General features: G+C 39.0%; 2 protein-coding genes and 1 long non-coding RNA gene across 3 annotated transcripts; 2 read left to right on the forward strand and 1 right to left on the reverse strand.

The window, feature by feature from the left end:
• The first annotated feature begins 203 nt into the window (after positions 1-203).
• On the forward strand, positions 204-4,555 carry LOC131304597 (glucan endo-1,3-beta-D-glucosidase ARB_01444-like). Its single transcript, XM_058331891.1, has 2 exons — positions 204-1,247; positions 2,774-4,555. The coding sequence occupies exons 1-2, from the start codon at positions 506-508 to the stop codon at positions 4,246-4,248; spliced, it is 2,217 nt and encodes a 738-aa protein (XP_058187874.1). The 5' UTR covers positions 204-505; the 3' UTR covers positions 4,249-4,555.
• Positions 4,556-6,841: 2,286 nt separating this feature from the next.
• Positions 6,842-10,188, forward strand: LOC131304596 (glucan endo-1,3-beta-D-glucosidase 1-like). Its single transcript, XM_058331890.1, has 2 exons — positions 6,842-7,729; positions 8,640-10,188. The coding sequence occupies exons 1-2, from the start codon at positions 6,916-6,918 to the stop codon at positions 10,109-10,111; spliced, it is 2,286 nt and encodes a 761-aa protein (XP_058187873.1). The 5' UTR covers positions 6,842-6,915; the 3' UTR covers positions 10,112-10,188.
• Positions 10,189-15,541: 5,353 nt separating this feature from the next.
• Positions 15,542-17,348, reverse strand: LOC131304599 (uncharacterized). Its single transcript, XR_009192438.1, has 2 exons — positions 17,240-17,348; positions 15,542-15,743 (listed from the first exon to the last, which is right to left on the reverse strand). It is a non-coding gene; the product is annotated as an uncharacterized LOC131304599 (long non-coding RNA).
• Between the last annotated feature and the right edge of the window lie 1,696 nt (positions 17,349-19,044).

Raw genomic sequence — 19,044 nt, forward strand, 5'->3', positions numbered from 1 at the left:
CAACTTCTTTTACTTTTAAAAGAAAAAAACCTTCCTTGGAATCTACCAATTCAACTCCTCAAGTTAAAAGGACCCTTCATCCCATGGCTTTCTTGCTTCCCATACATTCTAATTACAACCCCACCTTGTGATCCTTTGCTTCATTCCTTCACATAATTCAGTTCTATACATACCTTCCCAATCCCCATCTTTCAACTCAGCCCAAAACAGGGAATAAACTTCACTTCCAATTCAACCTCTCCCCTCGACATTTTTCTTCAACAAATCCTCTCCTCCAAGCCAAGTCTAAACCAACACCCCTCTCTCTCTCTCTCTCTCTCTCTCTCTCTCCTCTGAATGTTTCCTATAAAATCCAGTCAACTTCAACCATGTCTTCCCAATCCCAACCACCTCATTCACCTCGTGCACCTCGCCTCCACTCACAACCCCACACGTGTACTTTCCCCATTAATTAATCACAAACAATTAAACAAAACAACCTGTCCCCGCCCTCCACACCATCACCATGCTAAAGAAACTCAAAAGAAGAGTCACAAAAATCATCACAAAACCATTCAAGCAAAAACCCAAAAAAACCCAACCTCAACCTCAACCTCCCCTTTCTCCTTCCCCTTCCCCTTCACCACCGCCTCCCTCTCCTCCTCCTCCTCCTCCCACCACCATGCCACCGCCAAGGGAAACCCGAACCCACCCGTTTCGCTTCCCCCAAACCCAATCCACCGTCCTCCCCGACCCGGCCCGATTCTTCTCCCCCAACCTCCTCTCCTCCCCTCTCCCCACCAACTCCTTCTTCCAAAACTTCGTCCTCAAAAACGGCGACCAGCCCGAGTACATCCACCCCTACCTCATCAAATCCTCTCTCTCCTCCCTCTCTCTCTCCTACCCGTCTCAGTTCTCCTCCCCCGCCTTCACTTACCAGGTCTTCACCCCTGACCTCACCATCTCTTCCGCAAACAACACAAACCCTAGCTCCCCCCACGTGGTCTCTTCCTTCAGCGATCTGGGCTTGACCCTTGACCTGCCTTCTAGTGGTCTCAGGTTTTTCCTCGTTAGGGGCAGCCCTTACTTGACTTGTGTCGTCTCCAGCAACGTTTCCATAGCTATCTCCACCGTCCATGCCATTCTTCAGTTCAATTCCAATAGCTCTAACACTAAGTACACCATTACTCTCAATAATAATCAGAAATGGGTTTTGTATACTTCTTCGCCGATTGACTTGCGTAATGACGTTTCTTCCATAACTTCAGGTGAGTCATGGCTTTTGTTTCATTCGTTGTTTGTCTTAATTTTTTTGGCTTAGCCTGCGGGCCTGTGTATAGTTTAATGATTTCATTTTCACCTCTTCCATTTATTCGCTGACTTTGGAGATATCAAATATTTGAAGGGCGGATTTTGGAATTTTTGGATTCCGACTGAAAAATGGTCTTAATCTGATTTGATTTGAGAATCTGGGTTTGGTTTGCCTTTGGGACTATTAGCTTCTTCTATTTAACAAGTATAGTAAACAAATTTCAATGTTTAAACCGTCGCTCGGCACTAGTCGGTAAAGGGCCACCTAGCATCTAAGTACTGACTAGTCGGCCGCCTAAGAGCCCAGGCAGGGATTAGGCAGTCGGCTGCCTAATGTAGGCATTGGACCACCTCCTAGCGCCTAGGCGGGGAGTAGTCGGCTGATTTTGGAACACTGACATATTTATCCGGTTCTATTAGAATTCAAAATCGGAAGCTATGATAAAAAATCTGTTTCCACATCCATCGCAAGCACCCCATGCCTGTTATTTCCCTGTTTCCCTGAGTTACGAAGTATTGTCAATAATTAGTAATACTTAATGTCTACGCTGCTTATTATTGGCCTGCTTCTTGTTTGACCAATTTGCTATAATGGTTTGTTGGTTTTTTTGCACTTTTTTTTTTTTTTGTGTAATTTAAGATTTTTTTGAACAAGAACACAACAAGATCTGAGGGGACCCCTGAACATTCATCCAAGTACAAACCGCTGGACTGAAAAAAAATCTCAAAAACAAAACAAAACCTGAAGAACAGACAATACAAAGAACCCCAAAGCATAAGGACCTATAGAGGATGAAAGACCCGAAATGAGATATTCTAGGCTAAGCACAACAATTTATTTTCATCAGATTTTCTGAGCTTCCTCCAAGAACTAACATAAGCACGAATATCTGAAGAATCCCCCGTACAACTTGATCAACATCAGCCCCGTAAGTGTTGAAAAACACGATTATTCCTCTCCCTCCATAAATGGTATATCATAAATGATAGAAGCACATGACAATTTAACAAGAAGATGCTTCAACTTAGCACCCCCACAATGATTTCTTAACCATTCATATTCTGCAGCCAAGTCCAAGCAAGGTCTGTTACAATCATTCTTTGCCTAGAAATGCTGCCAAACTTGAGAAGAGAACGGGCAGGAGAAGAATAACTGCCCGTGTGATTTAGTTTCATTCAGTTTTTTTTGCACATTTATTTCGTAGATACCTATTTTGTTGTTATTTTGACAAGTGGCCATGCTGTGTGCAAGTCAAATTTGAAATCATATGTGATGACTAGCAGCCTTCATTCATGTTGTATAGTGAATTATCATGTAGCTTGGCTTAGAAGTATGTGTTATTCTGCACATGTTACTTTTTGAACGAATAAATCCAACCCTTAAAAACTTTTATTTGATTTCTGATGGACAGTAACTTCAAATGGCTTCTTTGACACATTAATTCGAGTCACGAGTCTCATGACATATTTTTCCTAACTACAGGTGGGTTTGGCGGGATTATACGGATTGCAATTTTACCGGATTCTGATCCTAAGTCTGAAGCAATCCTAGATCAATTCAGTTCTTGTTATCCGGTATCCGGTGAAGCTGTTTTCGCTAAGCCATTTTGTTTGGAGTACAAGTGGGATAAGAAAGGGTGGGGAGACTTGCTCATGCTTGCCCACCCTCTCCATGTCCGGCTTCTTGCTGGTAACGAATGTGGAATGACTGTTTTGGACAATTTCAAGTACAAAAGTATTGATGGTGAGCTTGTGGGCATTGTTGGAGATTCATGGCTATTGAAATCTGACCCTGTTTCTGTTACTTGGCATTCTATTGGAGGTGTCAAAGAAGAATCATATCCTGAAATTATTGATGCACTTGTCAAAGATGTTGGGGCTTTAGATGCAGCCTCAATATCGACAAATTCATCTTATTTTTATGGAAAACTTGTTGCAAGAGCAGCAAGGTTAGGTTTAATTGCTGAGGAGTTGTCTTATGTTGATGTAATCCCAAGTATCCGGAAGTACTTAAAGAATACAATTGAGCCATGGTTAAACGGAACTTTTGGGCCGAACGGATTCTTGTATGATGCCAAGTGGGGTGGGATTGTGACTCAACTAGGGTCTTTGGATTCTGGTGCAGATTTCGGGTTTGGTCTCTATAATGATCACCATTACCATTTGGGCTATTTTCTTTACGGAATTGCAGTACTAGCAAAGATTGATCCGGCTTGGGGGAGAAAGTACAGGCCTCAAGCTTATTCACTTATGGCAGATTTCATGAACTTGGGTAGGCGTGGGAATTCATCGTATCCCCGGTTGAGGTGTTTTGATTTGTGGAAATTACATTCATGGGCTGGAGGGTTAACTGAATTCGGAGATGGGAGAAATCAAGAGAGCACAAGTGAGGCTGTGAACGCGTACTACTCCGCAGCTTTGATGGGGTTGGCTTATGGGGACACCCACCTTGTTGCCGTTGGATCCACACTCTCAGCAATGGAGATTCATTCGGCTCAAACGTGGTGGCACGTGAGAGAAAGAGATACTTTATATCCACAAGATTTTACAAGGGAGAATAGGGTAGTGGGGGTTTTATGGGCTAACAAGAGGGACAGTGGTCTTTGGTTTGCTCCGCCCGAGTGGAAGGAATGCAGGCTGGGGATTCAGCTGCTGCCGTTGTTGCCTATTTCTGAGGTTTTGTTTTCTGAAATCAGTTTTGTGAAAGAGCTGGTGACGTGGACGTTGCCGGCCTTGGCAAGAGAGGGAGTTGGAGTAGGGTGGAAGGGGTTTTTGTATGCATTACAAGGGGTTTATGATAAAGAGGGTGCTTTGGGTCAGATTAGAAACTTGAATGGTTTTGACGACGGGAACTCGCTTACGAATCTTTTGTGGTGGATTCACAGTAGAGGTGGTGATGAAGAAGAAGGGTGTGAGGGGGGAGGGAAGTTCTGCTGGTTTGGTCACTACTGTCATTGAAATGGTAAGTTCTTGAGTACTTGAGGGTGGCCTTGAATAAGAGGATTTGTGTATGATGCTGAGTATTTCCAAGGCTTCAACCATTCCTTCTGAGAATAACTATATTATTTTTGATTACTTTCCTCATATCGTTTTATACACCTTGTATTTGTTTTTTCTGTTTTTGGGCTCTTTCTCTGCAGACAGGTTGAAGCTAGCCCTTGGCCAGTCATGTTATCGGTCCCATGACTACTTGCGTTGTTTGAACTGGACCTTGTATTGTTTACATGCCTAAAAATGATATGGATCATTTTGCGTTTCTTCTGAACATGTTACTCGCTATTGTATCTTTGCATTTCAGCTTCCAAAACAGACTATTTTAGAGATCTGATTGTTGTGATTTTATTTTGTTTGGTTTTTCCTTCTTTTTTTTAAGGTATTTTCGATTACATTGAAAGGATTGGTATGAGGTATGAAATGAGTACAGGTGCATAAGAATTTAGAGGAACATAATGGTTTGTTCTCTTTCTCAGGTTTTCATGGTTGAGAAAATCCATTCGTTTTGTTCTGGATAGCTCTCATACATGATATGAAGTGCTAGAAGCTGGTTGCTTCAGATTGCTTCAGATGGCTGCTTTTGGCATGAGAAATTCATAAATTTTCTTCTTTGGTATGAGAAAAAGTAAAGGATTCCAACCCCAATGCATGGTTGGCTCAGTGTCACCTGCTAACCAGAGGCCCCAAGAAGCCTATGGTCGGGTATTCGACTCTCGCTCGTGTCTTACCAGTTTCTGTCTTGAGCTAGTTCACTCGAATGGCTGCCCCAACTTTTATTGGACCCTGCCAGGGCATGGTGGGTAGGTCATATACCATGTTATAGAAACATTCAGGATCAAGATATCACTGTCTTTGATGTTTAGGAGTTGGGCCCTAGCCAGACCAATGGGACCCAACCCAATGCCTAGATACCTCCCACATGCAAAGCTGCTTCAATCAGTTACTGACCAAACCTCCCCGGCAATCTGCATCGATCTAACATGATCAGACTTCCAATTCTTCAAGAGAGATATGTGACCTTTCAAAAGAAAAAAATGAAAAACAAACAAAAAAGAGCTATATGGGTTGTAAAACAACCAATATTACCAAGAGCATATACTATGAGTAATTTTTTTTTTTTTAATCAAGAGTCTAGGAACACATACATTGTGTCTGTAACCGTCTGATGTAAATGGGCATATGTGCATCAAATGGCTTCAGACACAAGGGTTTATATATATATATATATATATTAAAGACACGGGAGTTGGGTTTACATAAATATGCATATATCTATGCTTAATTTAAAAATTACGTAATCAAATTTAGTAACAATAAGCATTTTTCAGATAAAAGAAAAAATGCTTCTTTTAAAAGGCTTAAGTTTGAGCGCCAAACATTTATTAAGGAAGGAGGAAGTAATAAGTATAGCCATATAACGTAGTAATGTGATGAGTAGTATTGCGATTTTTTACGGAATAATCACAAAATCATCTCGTTTTTAGCAAATTCATCTTACTTGTGGGTAGTTTTGATCTAAAGGCTTTGATTCACCTATTTTTCAATCTAATGGTCCATATTTAATGAGAGCATCATGCTACCATACCACTTGGGAGCATGGTAAAAGTTTGAAAATATAGGCTCTATTTCGACGTAAAAATATTTTATACCGAAAAACATTCTTGGTGTAAAATGCTTTGTTTTTACTCAAAAATAATATTTTACACCAAAAAACATTCTTGGTGTAAAATGATTTTTTTACTCAAAAATAAAATTCGGTTTTTTATTTTACCAAGTTTGGTTGGAATTTGGAAGAAATTCAATAGCAAACAACTGATTGTCATTGAATCCTCACAATCTTGCCAAAATTCATCAGCTTGACTATAGTAATTAGAGAGCATATATAGTATGAGTATAGTATATATGTGCAATAGAAATATATACATGTGTATATACCTATGTTTACTTACGTAAAAGTATATACTATAATTGTGAAGGACTTCGGGTTGGTACTGTGCAGTGAGAAGCACAGTACTCCAAGCCGTCGGATGCGTGAAATGAAATCTGAGTCATCGGATACACAATCCGACAGCTCAAAGGTGCTGCGCACACAACTGCACAATATCATCCCCAATTCAACTGTGAAGCAGTGCTTCCATTATAGAGGTGACCCTCTCTCTCTCTCGTGTTTTTTACCCTCCGATCCCATGTGAATCCATGGGAAAATTACTTATCTGGAGTTTAGAAGTAAGTTATTTTTCTCTATATGATGAAAAATGTTTATTTTGGAAAATATTTGACACATGATTTTGTTTAACTAAATAACGGAAAATAGGTAAAATATTTTACGTTCAAACAAACGGAGTCGAAAAAAATGTACTCTTCTTAAAACTTGATTTTTTAATTTTTCTCTCATTCTTTCTTTCCTTTCTTAAATGAAAATGGGTTTCTTTCTTTCCTTTATGAGAAAAGTGCAGATAAAGGATGTCTTGCTCGTTTGGAAAACTCAAAATTCCGATTTCCAAATTTTTTTCTATATATATGTTCAATCATTATTCTTCTAAAACCTTCCTCAAAATCCAGAAGGAGCAGGTTATTTTCAAGAGTTAGTCTTGTTATTTTGACTCCTTTCTCTTAGACCAAGAGAGGACGATGGTGAAATATAGAGAGGTGGTGCAAGGGTTGCAATACAGGGCAGGGGTTGGTTTGGTAATGGCGGTGATGGTGGTGGTAATGGCGATGGTGATGATGAGGAAGACGGGAGATGAAAACTTGTATTGCAACCCTAACCCTAGCGATATCACTATCACAAAGCCATGCAAACAAAAACCCCAAAACCCCCAACTTCAACCACCACCTCTTCCTCCTCCTCCCACCACCATGTCACCGCCTGCGGAAACCGGAACCCACCCGTTTCGCTTCCCCAAAACCCAGTCCACCGTCCTCCCCGACCCGGCCCGCTTCTTCTCCCCCGACCTGCTCTCCTCCCCTCTCCCCACCAACTCCTTCTTCCAAAACCTCGTCCTCAAAAAAGGCGACCAGCCCGAGTACATCCACCCCTACCTCATCAAATCATCTCTCTCCACCCTCTCTCTCTCGTACCCGTCTCAGTTCTCCAACCCCGCCTTCGCTTACCAGGCCTTCACCCCTGACCTCACCATCTCTTCCGCAAACAACACAAACCCTGGCTCCGCCCACGTGGTATCTTCCTTCAGCGATCTGGGTTTGACCCTTGACCTGCCTTCTAGTGGTCTCAGGTTTTTTCTCGTTAGGGGCAGCCCTTACTTGACCTGTGTCGCCACCAGAAACGTTTCTGTAACTATCTCCACCGTCCATGCCATTCTTCAGTTCAATTCCAATGGCTCTAATACTAAGTACACCATTACTCTCAATAATAATCAGAAATGGGTTTTGTATGCTTCTTCGCCGATTAGCTTGAGTAATGACGTTTCTTCCATAACTTCAGGTGAGTCATGGCTTTTGTTTCATTCAATTTTTGTTTTAATTTTTTGGCTTAGCCTGAGGACCTGTGTGTAGTTTAATGATTTCACCTCTTCCATTGATTCATTGACCTTTTGGAATAGCAGATTTTGGGATCTGGGATTTCATCTGAAAAATTGATCTAAAATCTGATTCGATTTCGGAGGAGCTGGGTTTGGTCTGCCTTTGGGACGACCAGACGAGATTCATTTGAAAGCTGACAAATAGCTTTTGCTCCAACTTAATTGGAACAACTATTCCTCTATCAAGAGGCCTTTGACTCAACGGTATCAGGGTGCACTTAAGTACTAGGAGAATGGATTAATCTAATTATTCTAAGTTTCTAACCATAGTGACTCTCGCCAATCAAAAAAACAAAGAACTGCTAGCTTCTGCTGCAACTTTAGTATTTAACATTTATTGTAAGCAAATTTATCCGGTTCTATTAGCATCAAAAAATCTTAAGCTATGATCTGAAATCTAATTCCCCATTCATTGCTAACACCTCATGCCTGCTATTTGGCTTACTTCGTAGTTTACTATTGTCCATTATTGGTAATGCTAAATGTATACGATTATTCTCATCATCGGCCAGCCTGTTGTTTGACTGATTTGCTATAATGGTTTGTTGGTTATTTTGCACATTTATTTCGTAGGTAGTTATTATTTTTACAATTGGCCATGCTGCTTGTAACTCAATTTGGCCATCAAATATGATGACTAGAGACCTTCATTCATATTGTATTGCGAATTATTACGTAGCTTGGTTTAGAAGTATGTGTTATTCTGCACACGTTACTTTTTGAACTAATAAATCCAGCCCGTAAAACGTTCATTTGAATTCTGATGGACAATAACTTGGAATGGCTTCTTTGACATAGTTTCCATAACTTCAGGTGGGTTTACCGGGATTATACGGATTGCAATTTTACCAGATTCTGATCCCAAGTCCGAAGCAATCCTAGATCGATTCAGTTCTTGTTATCCAGTATCTGGTGATGCAGTTTTCGATAAGCCATTTGGTTTGGAGTACAAGTGGGATAAGAAAGGGTGGGGAGACTTGCTCATGCTTGCCCACCCTCTCCATCTTCAGCTTCTTGCGGGTAACGAATGTGGAATTACTGTTTTGGACAATTTCAAGTACAAAAGCATTGATGGTGAGCTTGTGGGCGTTGTTGGAGATTCATGGCTATTGAAATCTGACCCTGTCTCTGTTACTTGGCATTCTATTGGAGGTGTCAAAGAAGAATCATATCCTGAAATTATTGATGCACTTGTCAAAGATGTCAGGGCTTTAGATGCAGCCTCAATATCGACAGATTCGTCTTATTTTTATGGAAAACTGGTTGCAAGAGCAGCAAGGTTAGGTTTAATTGCTGAGGAGTTGTCTTATGTTGATGTAATGCCAAGTATCCAAAAGTACTTAAAGAATACAATTGAGCCATGGTTAGACGGAACTTTTGGGCCGAACGGCTTCTTGTATGATGCCAAGTGGGGTGGGATTGTGACTAAATTAGGGTCTTTGGATTCTGGTGCTGATTTCGGGTTTGGTCTCTATAACGATCACCATTACCATTTGGGCTATTTTCTTTACGGAATTGCAGTGCTAGCAAAGATTGATCCGGCTTGGGGGAGAAAGTACAGGCCTCAAGCTTATTCACTTTTGGCAGATTTTATGAACTTGGAAAGGCATGGGAATTCATCGTATCCCCGGTTGAGGTGTTTCGATTTGTGGAAATTACATTCATGGGCTGGAGGGTTAACTGAATTCGGAGATGGGAGAAATCAAGAGAGCTCAAGTGAGGCTGTGAACGCTTACTATTCGGCAGCTTTGATGGGGTTGGCTTATGGGGACACCCACCTTGTTGCCATCGGATCCACACTCTCAGCAATGGAGATTCATTCGGCTCAAACGTGGTGGCACGTGAGAGAAAGAGATACTCTGTATCCACAAGATTTTACAAGAGAGAATAGGTTGATGGGGGTTTTATGGGCTAACAAGAGGGACAGTGGTCTTTGGTTTGCTCCGCCCGAGTGGAAGGAATGCAGGCTGGGGATTCAGCTGCTGCCGTTGTTGCCTATTTCTGAGGTTTTGTTTTCTGAAATCAGTTTTGTGAGAGAGCTGGTGGTGTGGACGTTGCCGACCCTGGCAAGAGAGGGAGTTGGAGAAGGGTGGAAGGGGTTTTTGTATGCATTACAAGGGGTTTATGATAAAGAGGGTGCTTTGGGTAATATTAGGAACTTGAATGGTTTTGACGACGGGAACTCGCTTACGAATCTTTTGTGGTGGATTCACAGTAGAGGTGGTGATGAAGAAGGGTGTGAGGGGGGAGGGAAGTTCTGCTGGTTTGGTCACTACAGTCATTAAAATGTTAACTTCTTGTGTAATTATGTTATTTATGATTGCTTCTGAGAATATAGTATAAATTATTTATGATTGATTTCCTCAGCTCGTTTTTTACACCTTGTATTCTTTTACATGCCTAAAAATGATATGGATCGCCGTCAAAAAAAAAAAAAATGATATGGATCATTTTGCGTTACTCCTGAACATGTTACTCGCTATTGTATTTCTCCATTTCAGCTTCCAAAACAGACTCTTTTGTTAGAGATCTGATTGTTGTGATTTTAATGTTTGGTTTTTCCTTTTCTTCTTTTTTTAACTGGGTAGGTATTTTCGGTTACACCGAAAGGATTGGTATGAGGTACGAAACGAGTACAGGTGCATAAGAATTTAGAGGAACGTAATGGTGTGTTCTCTGTCTCAGGTTTTCATGGTTGAGAAAATCCATTCGTTTTGTTGTGGATAGCTCTCATACATGATAAGAAGTGCAAGAAGCTAGTTGCTTCAGATGGCTGTTTTCTGGCATGAGAGATTTCATAAAACTTTCTTCTTTGGTATGAGGAAAAATTTAGGATTCCTACCCCAATGGTTGGCTCAAGTGTCACCTGACAACCAGAGGCCACAAGAAGCCTTTCGTCTGGTATTCGACTCTCGCTTGCATGCTATCAATTTCCGTCTTGAGCTAGTTCACTCAAATCGCTGCCCCAACTTTGATTGGACCCTGCTAGGGCATGGTGGGTAGGTCTCCCGGATTGGTCAGTTCATGTTATAGAAACATTCAGGATCAAGAAATCACTGTCTTTAATGTTCAGGAGGTGGGCCCTAGCCATAGTCCAGACCAAGGGGACCCACATGCAAAGCAGCTTCCATCAGTTGTTGGCCAAACCTCCCCGGCAATCTGCATCTAACATAATCAGACTTCCAAATCTTCAATAGAGATATTTGACCTTTCAGAAGAAAAAAAAGAAAAACAAACGAACAAAAGGCAGCTATATGGAAAAGAGTTTCAAGAAATCTGTGCTGAAAGTGACCCTAGCAGCTGTTGTTTATGGAATTTGGTGCGAAAGGAATTTGAGAATTTCTCAACAGAAGCTTCGGAGCCTGATGTTTCGGGTTCAAAGGTTTGCAATAACATTAGGGAATGCCATTGTGGCTTGGAGGAATGTCAGCTCTACGCAGGAAAATAGAGTTTTGTGCAGGAATTTGGGGATCCCTCTCCGCAATTTGAGGTCTGCTGCTGCTATAGTCTAATGGTTTTTCTATTTTTTGTTGATGGTTTTGGTTGTATAGATCTTGTTGAGCCGAATGATAGTGCCTTTTTTTTTTTTTTTTTTTGGGACAAAAAATAAATATACCAACTGTATTTAAGACAAAAAATTTAGGAAGAACTCAACCATGTTGCTAAACAAGATTTAGCAATTGTTAGTGTCTTAAGTTATTTGGCTGTCTAATGGGCAAGGATGGAACCAGAGGGTCTAGTGGCGGCCACCGCCACGACAAGAATTTTAGAATATGTAATTAGTATATGTAAAAACAAAAATTATGCCCAACTTTTATAGTCTCGCCACCACTAAATTTTTTTAGTATACATTTCGCCACTGCTAGGATAAAATCCTGGTTCCATCCTTGCTAATGAGTGCTGGCGCGGTCCGGACGGACATAGGGAAGTGCAAGTGGCCCTGGACACCTCCGCATCTCTCAATCATCTCACTTCTCTTGAGTGGAAAAAAAAAAAGTTGATAAGTTTTCTATATATGTGTGGAAAAATTCGCCCTAAAGTTTTAAGTTGTCGATCATTTTTCGATTGTGGTTATAAAACTAATGTGATTATATGTACACAATCTCGTTTTTTTTTCAGAACTTGTAAGTAGTAGCAATACTTGTATTATTGATTATAGTTTTTGTAATTTATGTAAAAAGAAAAAAGTAATTTAGGCCCTCCGCTGAATACAGATTCCGCGTTCGTCTTTGAATGGGCCATGAGTACAAGTTTTTTTTTTGGGAGTTCTTCCCGGGCCGGTCCTGTGCAAGTGGAATATGTCTCATTCGGTTCTTGCGCACAAATGCGCACAAGTATCTTCCCACAAAGTCCGATTTGCACGCGTGTGCGCACTGTTCCTCTTTGTGTCTCTATCCTTCATCTGTCCCAGGCGCACCCCACTCTCTCTCTTTATTCCTTGTAGCAGAGTAAAAGCTAATTGAAGCAATTAATGTAGAGTTGAGAAACAAAAAAGTCTATTAATGCAAGTGCAAAATGGCCCCTCTTTCTCTCTTCTCTCTCTTTTCGCACTCTTTCTCTCTTCTATCATTTTCTCTCTCTTCTTTTTTGAATTCAAAAAACTTATAATCTTTTATAACTTTTCTTGCACATATCTATATTATTTACAAAATTTATATTTTTGAAATCTACTCGTAGAGATCTAGTTAATGAGACCAATATTAAATATAAAATTGTGAAAAAATAATATTTTATTTTTCAATATCCGTTTTATTTTGTCTAAATTTATAATTTATTGTCTAAATTCACAATTAACAATATTTATTTAATAACTAATTGGGTTTAAATTATTAATTAACAGTCTAATAGTATTAATTAACAGTTTAAATTTACAACTAATAGTGTTAACTACTCCTAACATTTTATTAACAGTTTAAATTTACAACTAATAGTGTTAACTACATCGTAACATTTTATTAACAATTGATAGTGTAAAACAAAACAAAAAAAGTCTACACCTAAAAAAAATCATTCTTCCTAACATAATTTTACATCCAATATTAGTCTTGTTTAATATATTTTGCCGAGTAAATTTTAAAAATATAAATTTTATAAAAAATGCTTATTTACAAAAAAAAAAACTACTAGAGTACTATTATTAGTATAAAATTTTAAATAAAAAAAGTAAGAGAGAGGAAGAGAGGAGGGAGGGAGGGGCGGAAGAGAGAGAGAGGGAGGGAGATGATGCATGAGAGAAGGAGGAGAGGAGAGAAAGGGGGACGAAAAAGGGCGAGAAAGTGACAGGAGAGAGAGAGAGAATGTGAGTGAATGGCGCATGAGAGAGAGGAGGAGAGGGAGAGGGAGAGGGAGAGGGAGAGAAAGTACTTATTATCTTGGCTGGGCCAAGTCAGAAGTGGGGCAACCGGGCAAGAATGGGTACAGCGCATGGGTTTTTTAGGAAGGACCCACAGGACCTATAAAAACATTGCACATATAGCGCATATAATTTGGTGGGCTACAAAACTTGAAATCTAGGACCGGCTAGTCATTTTCTCTTTTTTTTGTTGAAGTAAAACGGACCTATGCCATTTTTTTTTTTTTGACAAAAGGGCAAAGATTTTATTAATATGAGATGCGAAAAAAATGCTTATACATCAGAGAGAGAACCCCATGGAGGCAAGGTTGTCCACCGACAAACTATAAGAAGTGGCTTTCTTTGCACAATCATGTGTAGCCATATTATAATCACGTTTGACAAAACTAAATTCACGCAAATGAAACAAATCCTTCAGTGTTAAACAATATTGTACCAAAACTGTGATATCGGAGGGTGGACCTTTGGACATGGAATAGCTCCGAACAATCGACTCCGCGTCCAATTCAATGAGGACCCATGCCATTTTATTGTTGCAAATATTATGAAAAGTCATTGCCACTAAGCGTGATCCCCTTAGGCCCTGTTTGATAACAGTGATAGATGTATGAAATTTTTAAGGAGATGAGATTAGTAATGAGAAAGGATTGATAATGGATATGTTTGTTTGGGATGAGATTAAATGATGAGATTATTGCTTCGCCACAATCTAACCGTTGAAATAGGTTGATTTATCCCAAGCGTAGGACTAGGTTGTTGTCAGCATAAATACCGAAAAGTTCAGGATCGTACCCACAGAGATAATCTTTATAGCTAATTCGGATTGTAGATGTAAGGGTTTGTGGCGTTTAGACGGCTAACTTTTAGTTTTCCTTTAAAAGGTGAGAAATAACCTTATGAAAAAGACTAGAAAATGAGTTTGGACTAAGAATTAAAGACGGCAAGGCAATAGAGTTACTAACGCCCGTAACTTAAGCCATCTAACAATTCTCAACGAAAACATAGTTGAATCGCACGGCATAAGCTATTAACCGGAAGATTTAGCTATATAACCATTAAAAGACTAGAAATGTAGTACGGAGAACAAGTGAGCTCTTTCATTATTTTGGCAAGCACGAACCGAGACATCGCTCCGGAACCATGTGAGCAAGCACATGATCACCAGAGATTAACATCGGCTAGTTTTGTTACATAAAAGGCGAACCCTTCTCATTTTCCAAACCGAACCTCAAGTCTTGAGTTGAGAAAAACAAAATTAACCTAAGTCACGAGGCGTTATTCACCCCGATACCTAGCCTAATCGACTACTCATACATAGTAAAAGAGCAAGGCATAAAAGCTAAAAAGAGACATGAGATTTAACCGATAAAAACTTGATTTTATAGAAGATCCAACAAGTAGCTACAACATTAACAAGCAAGAAAATAACATAAGACAATTATCTTAAAGAGTTATTGAAGGAAATACACTCAATAGCTTGAAAGACTAACAATGGAGTTCCTAGAAAGCAAAAGAAAGGCTTAGGCCAAAAAAGGACTAGAAATGGCCATCCTTCTATAAAAGACATACAAGTCTATTTATATGACTTACAAAATGTCCCTTACAAAAGACCAAAAGGTCTCTAAAATATTCCAAAAACATTCCATAAGTGAAAACTTTTCGTAATTGAAAGGTTGAAAAAGGGAACAAAAATCTATAGATTTTTGCATGTAGTACCAGTATTGGAAATGTCTCAGTACCGGTACAAGGCTTCAACGGGCTAGAAAAACTGAACTCTGGACACCCAGTACCGGTACCCGCTTGACAGATTTTTAGGCAAACTTCGCGGGCTCGCTCCGAACACTCCCGAACTCAGATTTGAGTGTTTTTTGGACCGTTGGAAAGCTTGTCGAGTCTATTTTCTAACCCAAGTGGTTTGGTTCAAAAGTAATTTGTTCATCAAAAGTTATGACAATTCTACCTTCAATTGATCGGAAGATGAGTAGCTTTTGTAAAATCTCCACTTCTCCTTTAATTCTCTTGACCTTTGGGTGATCCGAGCAACCTCCAAACTATCTTTTCAAGCACCACAACGGGGGTGGCACGTGACCTTGAGTACTTGGTTGCACTTGGAGTATTCTTTGGCGTTCAAACGCGCCTTATTTATACGAATTACCTGAAATACACAAAAACTGTCACGTCCCGCCCCACAAACAACACCCAAAGTGGGCCCGAGTCAGTGCGGCCATGTGGCATTTCACACAGAAGACCCAACCACACAACACAACACAACTTGACAGAATAAACACCCAGCGGAAGACTTCTCACAAAAAAAATAGAAATGAGTCAACGTACCGACTAACTGATCACAAGCTCGCACAACTAAGTAACCGCAACCTTTATTACAATACTTAATAAGTTCTATCCTTCAACATATCCACGAATAACTTAATTACAACTTATATAATTCAATTCCTTTATTAACTACCTACAACAAGCTTGACCATCAACATCTCCTAAAGCTAACGCTCGAATACACCTCGACACGTTGACCGGTAGTAGACCCACTCTAAGCCACCTGCTAACTGGCAATCCAAAAAGGAAAATCAGAGTGTGTGAGACATAGAAGTGCTCGATAAAATATCACAATACCCGAAGGAATATCAACATGAGAATGAATCCACCCACATAATTGAAACACTCGAATGTAAACAACAGTTATATCCATCACAAGCTCCAAACACAATAATAATATCCAATGATAACACACCTATAAGACCACGTCATAGGAGATGACACGTCCACAACATTCCCTTATACGCCCAGAGTTGTGTCCCATATACCATGCTCACATCCACCGATAATCAGTCGGCATGGCATACAACATGGCATGCCTCACACGTAAACCCTCGATGGTACAATCAACACCTCAACAAGCACATATAATTCTCAATCATGCATAACAACAACTACCCTCATGTCCCACATACCATGCTCCCAACCACCGTTAGATATCCAGTTTGGCTTACGACATGGTGTGCCTCACACGCACACTCTCTCAATATATCAACAACTAACAAAGATAGCATGATATAAACCGCCACCACAACAATACCTTATTGAACATAACCATGTCAAATACACTCACCTTTGATTCGACTGGAGCATGCCAAACTTACAGTTTCAGCACCTCCCATTTGACCAACTCGCTACCTAGTCACAAGCTAACTCATATTTGCATACGACTCCACTGAAATGTTCAAACAAATGTATGATAACACTCCATAATATTTTACCAAGCTAATACATGTCAAAAGGTTAACCAAATCACCAAACATCTCCTAAGACATTCAAACGAATATTTAATATCGAGTTACAAAACTAACTAGGTATTAAACAATCCCTAAAGAATACAAACATGTCCATCATAAAAGACCTATATGTGTACCAAAACATGCATAAAGTTCAAGTACAACTTAACCACCAAAATTTATATAGAAACTTATAACCATTTCACTGTATTCTGATCATAACGTCTTTTAGGATTAGAATTAGGTCATAAAACCGCCACCATTAGAAGGTACATTTTTAGTACATCAATTCTGATATATAATTTTTTCAAAACGGAGTCTAGATGAAAAAGTTATGCTCGTCCGAAGATACACAAAAGCTGCTGAAAAATTACCCGAGAGGTACAGGTACCACAAAAACTTGGTACAGGTACCCACCAAAATCGACACAAAATGTTTCAAACTTGTCCTGCTGTACCAACTGGGTTTTCAGCGAAAATTCAGCTTATTCATCTAACGATTCCTAACATTTTCTCAACTCAAATCTCATCCAAAAATCATCAAAACTTCACAAAATCATGCTCAAACTCTTAGAACTCAAGAGCTACTCTAAGAACATCAAATTCATGAATCAAAGCAAGTTTCAAACATGAAAATCAAAAGATTCAAATGGGTTTTTAACCCCAACCCAAGTTCTTCCTAGAACCAACAATTAGATCATGAATTTAACCTCTAAATCAAGGTATGCAACATAAAGAACATAAAATCAAGTAAAGAGAACATGAATTTACCAAGTTTAGACTTCAATCCAAGCCAAGAAGAATCACTCCCTAGCTATTCCCTTCCCCTTTTTTATTCTTATTTCCCTCGTCTCTCTCTCTCTCTCTCTCTCTCTCTCTCCGTAAAAGATACGAGCAAGGGGAGATATTTCTCCCCAAGATATTTTGTTAGGTCCAAAGGAAAATCATCCTATGCAAGTGAAACCATATACAACTTATACTCCAACCCATAAATCACAACAAGGCCCTCGCAAGTTCTAATACATGTAATTCAACCCCAAAGAACATATAATTTAATTAAAATAAATTAAATAATCTAAATATCCGAGACAGGTATTACAAAAACCTACCTTACGTGCAATATCGCATAAAAACGACAACATATATGTACAAACACAACATACTAGAGGACTTTAGCACTAAGAATATGTATTATTGGGTGCTTATCAATTATTAATATCATGTTTGTTTGAGATGTGATTAAATGATGGGATTAGATTGATAGAATTGATAGAATAAATTGGTAATGAAAAGGGATTAGTAATGAGAAGAGGTTGAGATTGGATTATGAATACCAAGTCTCAAGGGGTATTGCTAATACCCCCTAAAGTCCAGCTTCCTCATCCCATGGGATCCAAAATCCGGAGCCATTTGTGCTATCAAACAAGGAATTAAAAGTCTAAAGGGACTATTAGTCCAATCCCATGGCTGAATCAAGTTAACAAAGACTCGGATCTCATCTCGACAACCAACGATCGAGAGCCATTCATTGCCGAGATGAGATCTGAGCCGTTCGGATGCACGATCTGATGGCTCGGAGATGCGCAGCACCGTGCTGCGCACACCACTACAAAGCACCATCCCCCAATTCATTGTGTTGTCACCATTTCTCAAACTCTTTATAACATAATGAAACTATGCTATTTTTATCAACTAATTAAAAATCTATTCATTCTTTCATAACTAATTAAACAATTAAAGAAGTTATATAGCTAATGTGCAGTTGCAAATATTTTGCACGCTTTTCAACTGGAACTTGTCTTAGCTCTGCAAAAATTTAGTGTTATCCTTTGAGGATAATGGATTCAATAAACCAAACTAAATTTTTCCTTAAAAAAAACCTACAAAAAATGATATTAATAAGTTTTTAACAATTGGATTCAGCTTTTATGGTTGGATAATAAGCTGCGGGATCCTAATTCCATAGAATTTTGTTTAAGCCTGGAAAAAAATATCAGCTAAGATTTTTGGATTTTTTCTTATTTTGTCTTTATTCAAATTTTTTTCTTGTCAAGATGAATAAAAAAAGTGCAAAATTATGACTTTTACCCAAATACTTTTTGAAATATCCAAGATAAAGCTCAAAAAACTAAAACTTGTTTTTTGGGATTTATCTTGAATATTTCTAAAAAATAATTCACATAAGTTACGCGCAAAATTATAAACGCAATTTTTTTAAATAAGAATAAAATAAGAATAAGTCCAAAAATAACTATTAGCGGAACTTTTAGTCAATTAGGATGACATGGTTTCATTTAACCACATGACAGCTAGACATGAAAATTTGGAAGCTTATAATAAATAACCAACTCTGCAAATGAGTAGATACAAATAAATAACTGTGGAAAAGAAGCACCTCCAAATTCCAATACTCTATTCATACCAAGTAAAAAGAAAATGAAAATGAACAATCCCACATGCATGCACACACACATAAAACCTCCCAAAAAGACTACAATAATACGTAAATTGGATTTTCTTTTTTGGTTTTTTATTAATCAAGCAAGCAAAACGCATACATGCAGACAAAAAATAAT

The sequence above is a fragment of the Rhododendron vialii genome, chromosome 10a, assembly GCF_030253575.1.
Source record: "Rhododendron vialii isolate Sample 1 chromosome 10a, ASM3025357v1".
NCBI classification, from domain to species: domain Eukaryota; kingdom Viridiplantae; phylum Streptophyta; class Magnoliopsida; order Ericales; family Ericaceae; genus Rhododendron; species Rhododendron vialii.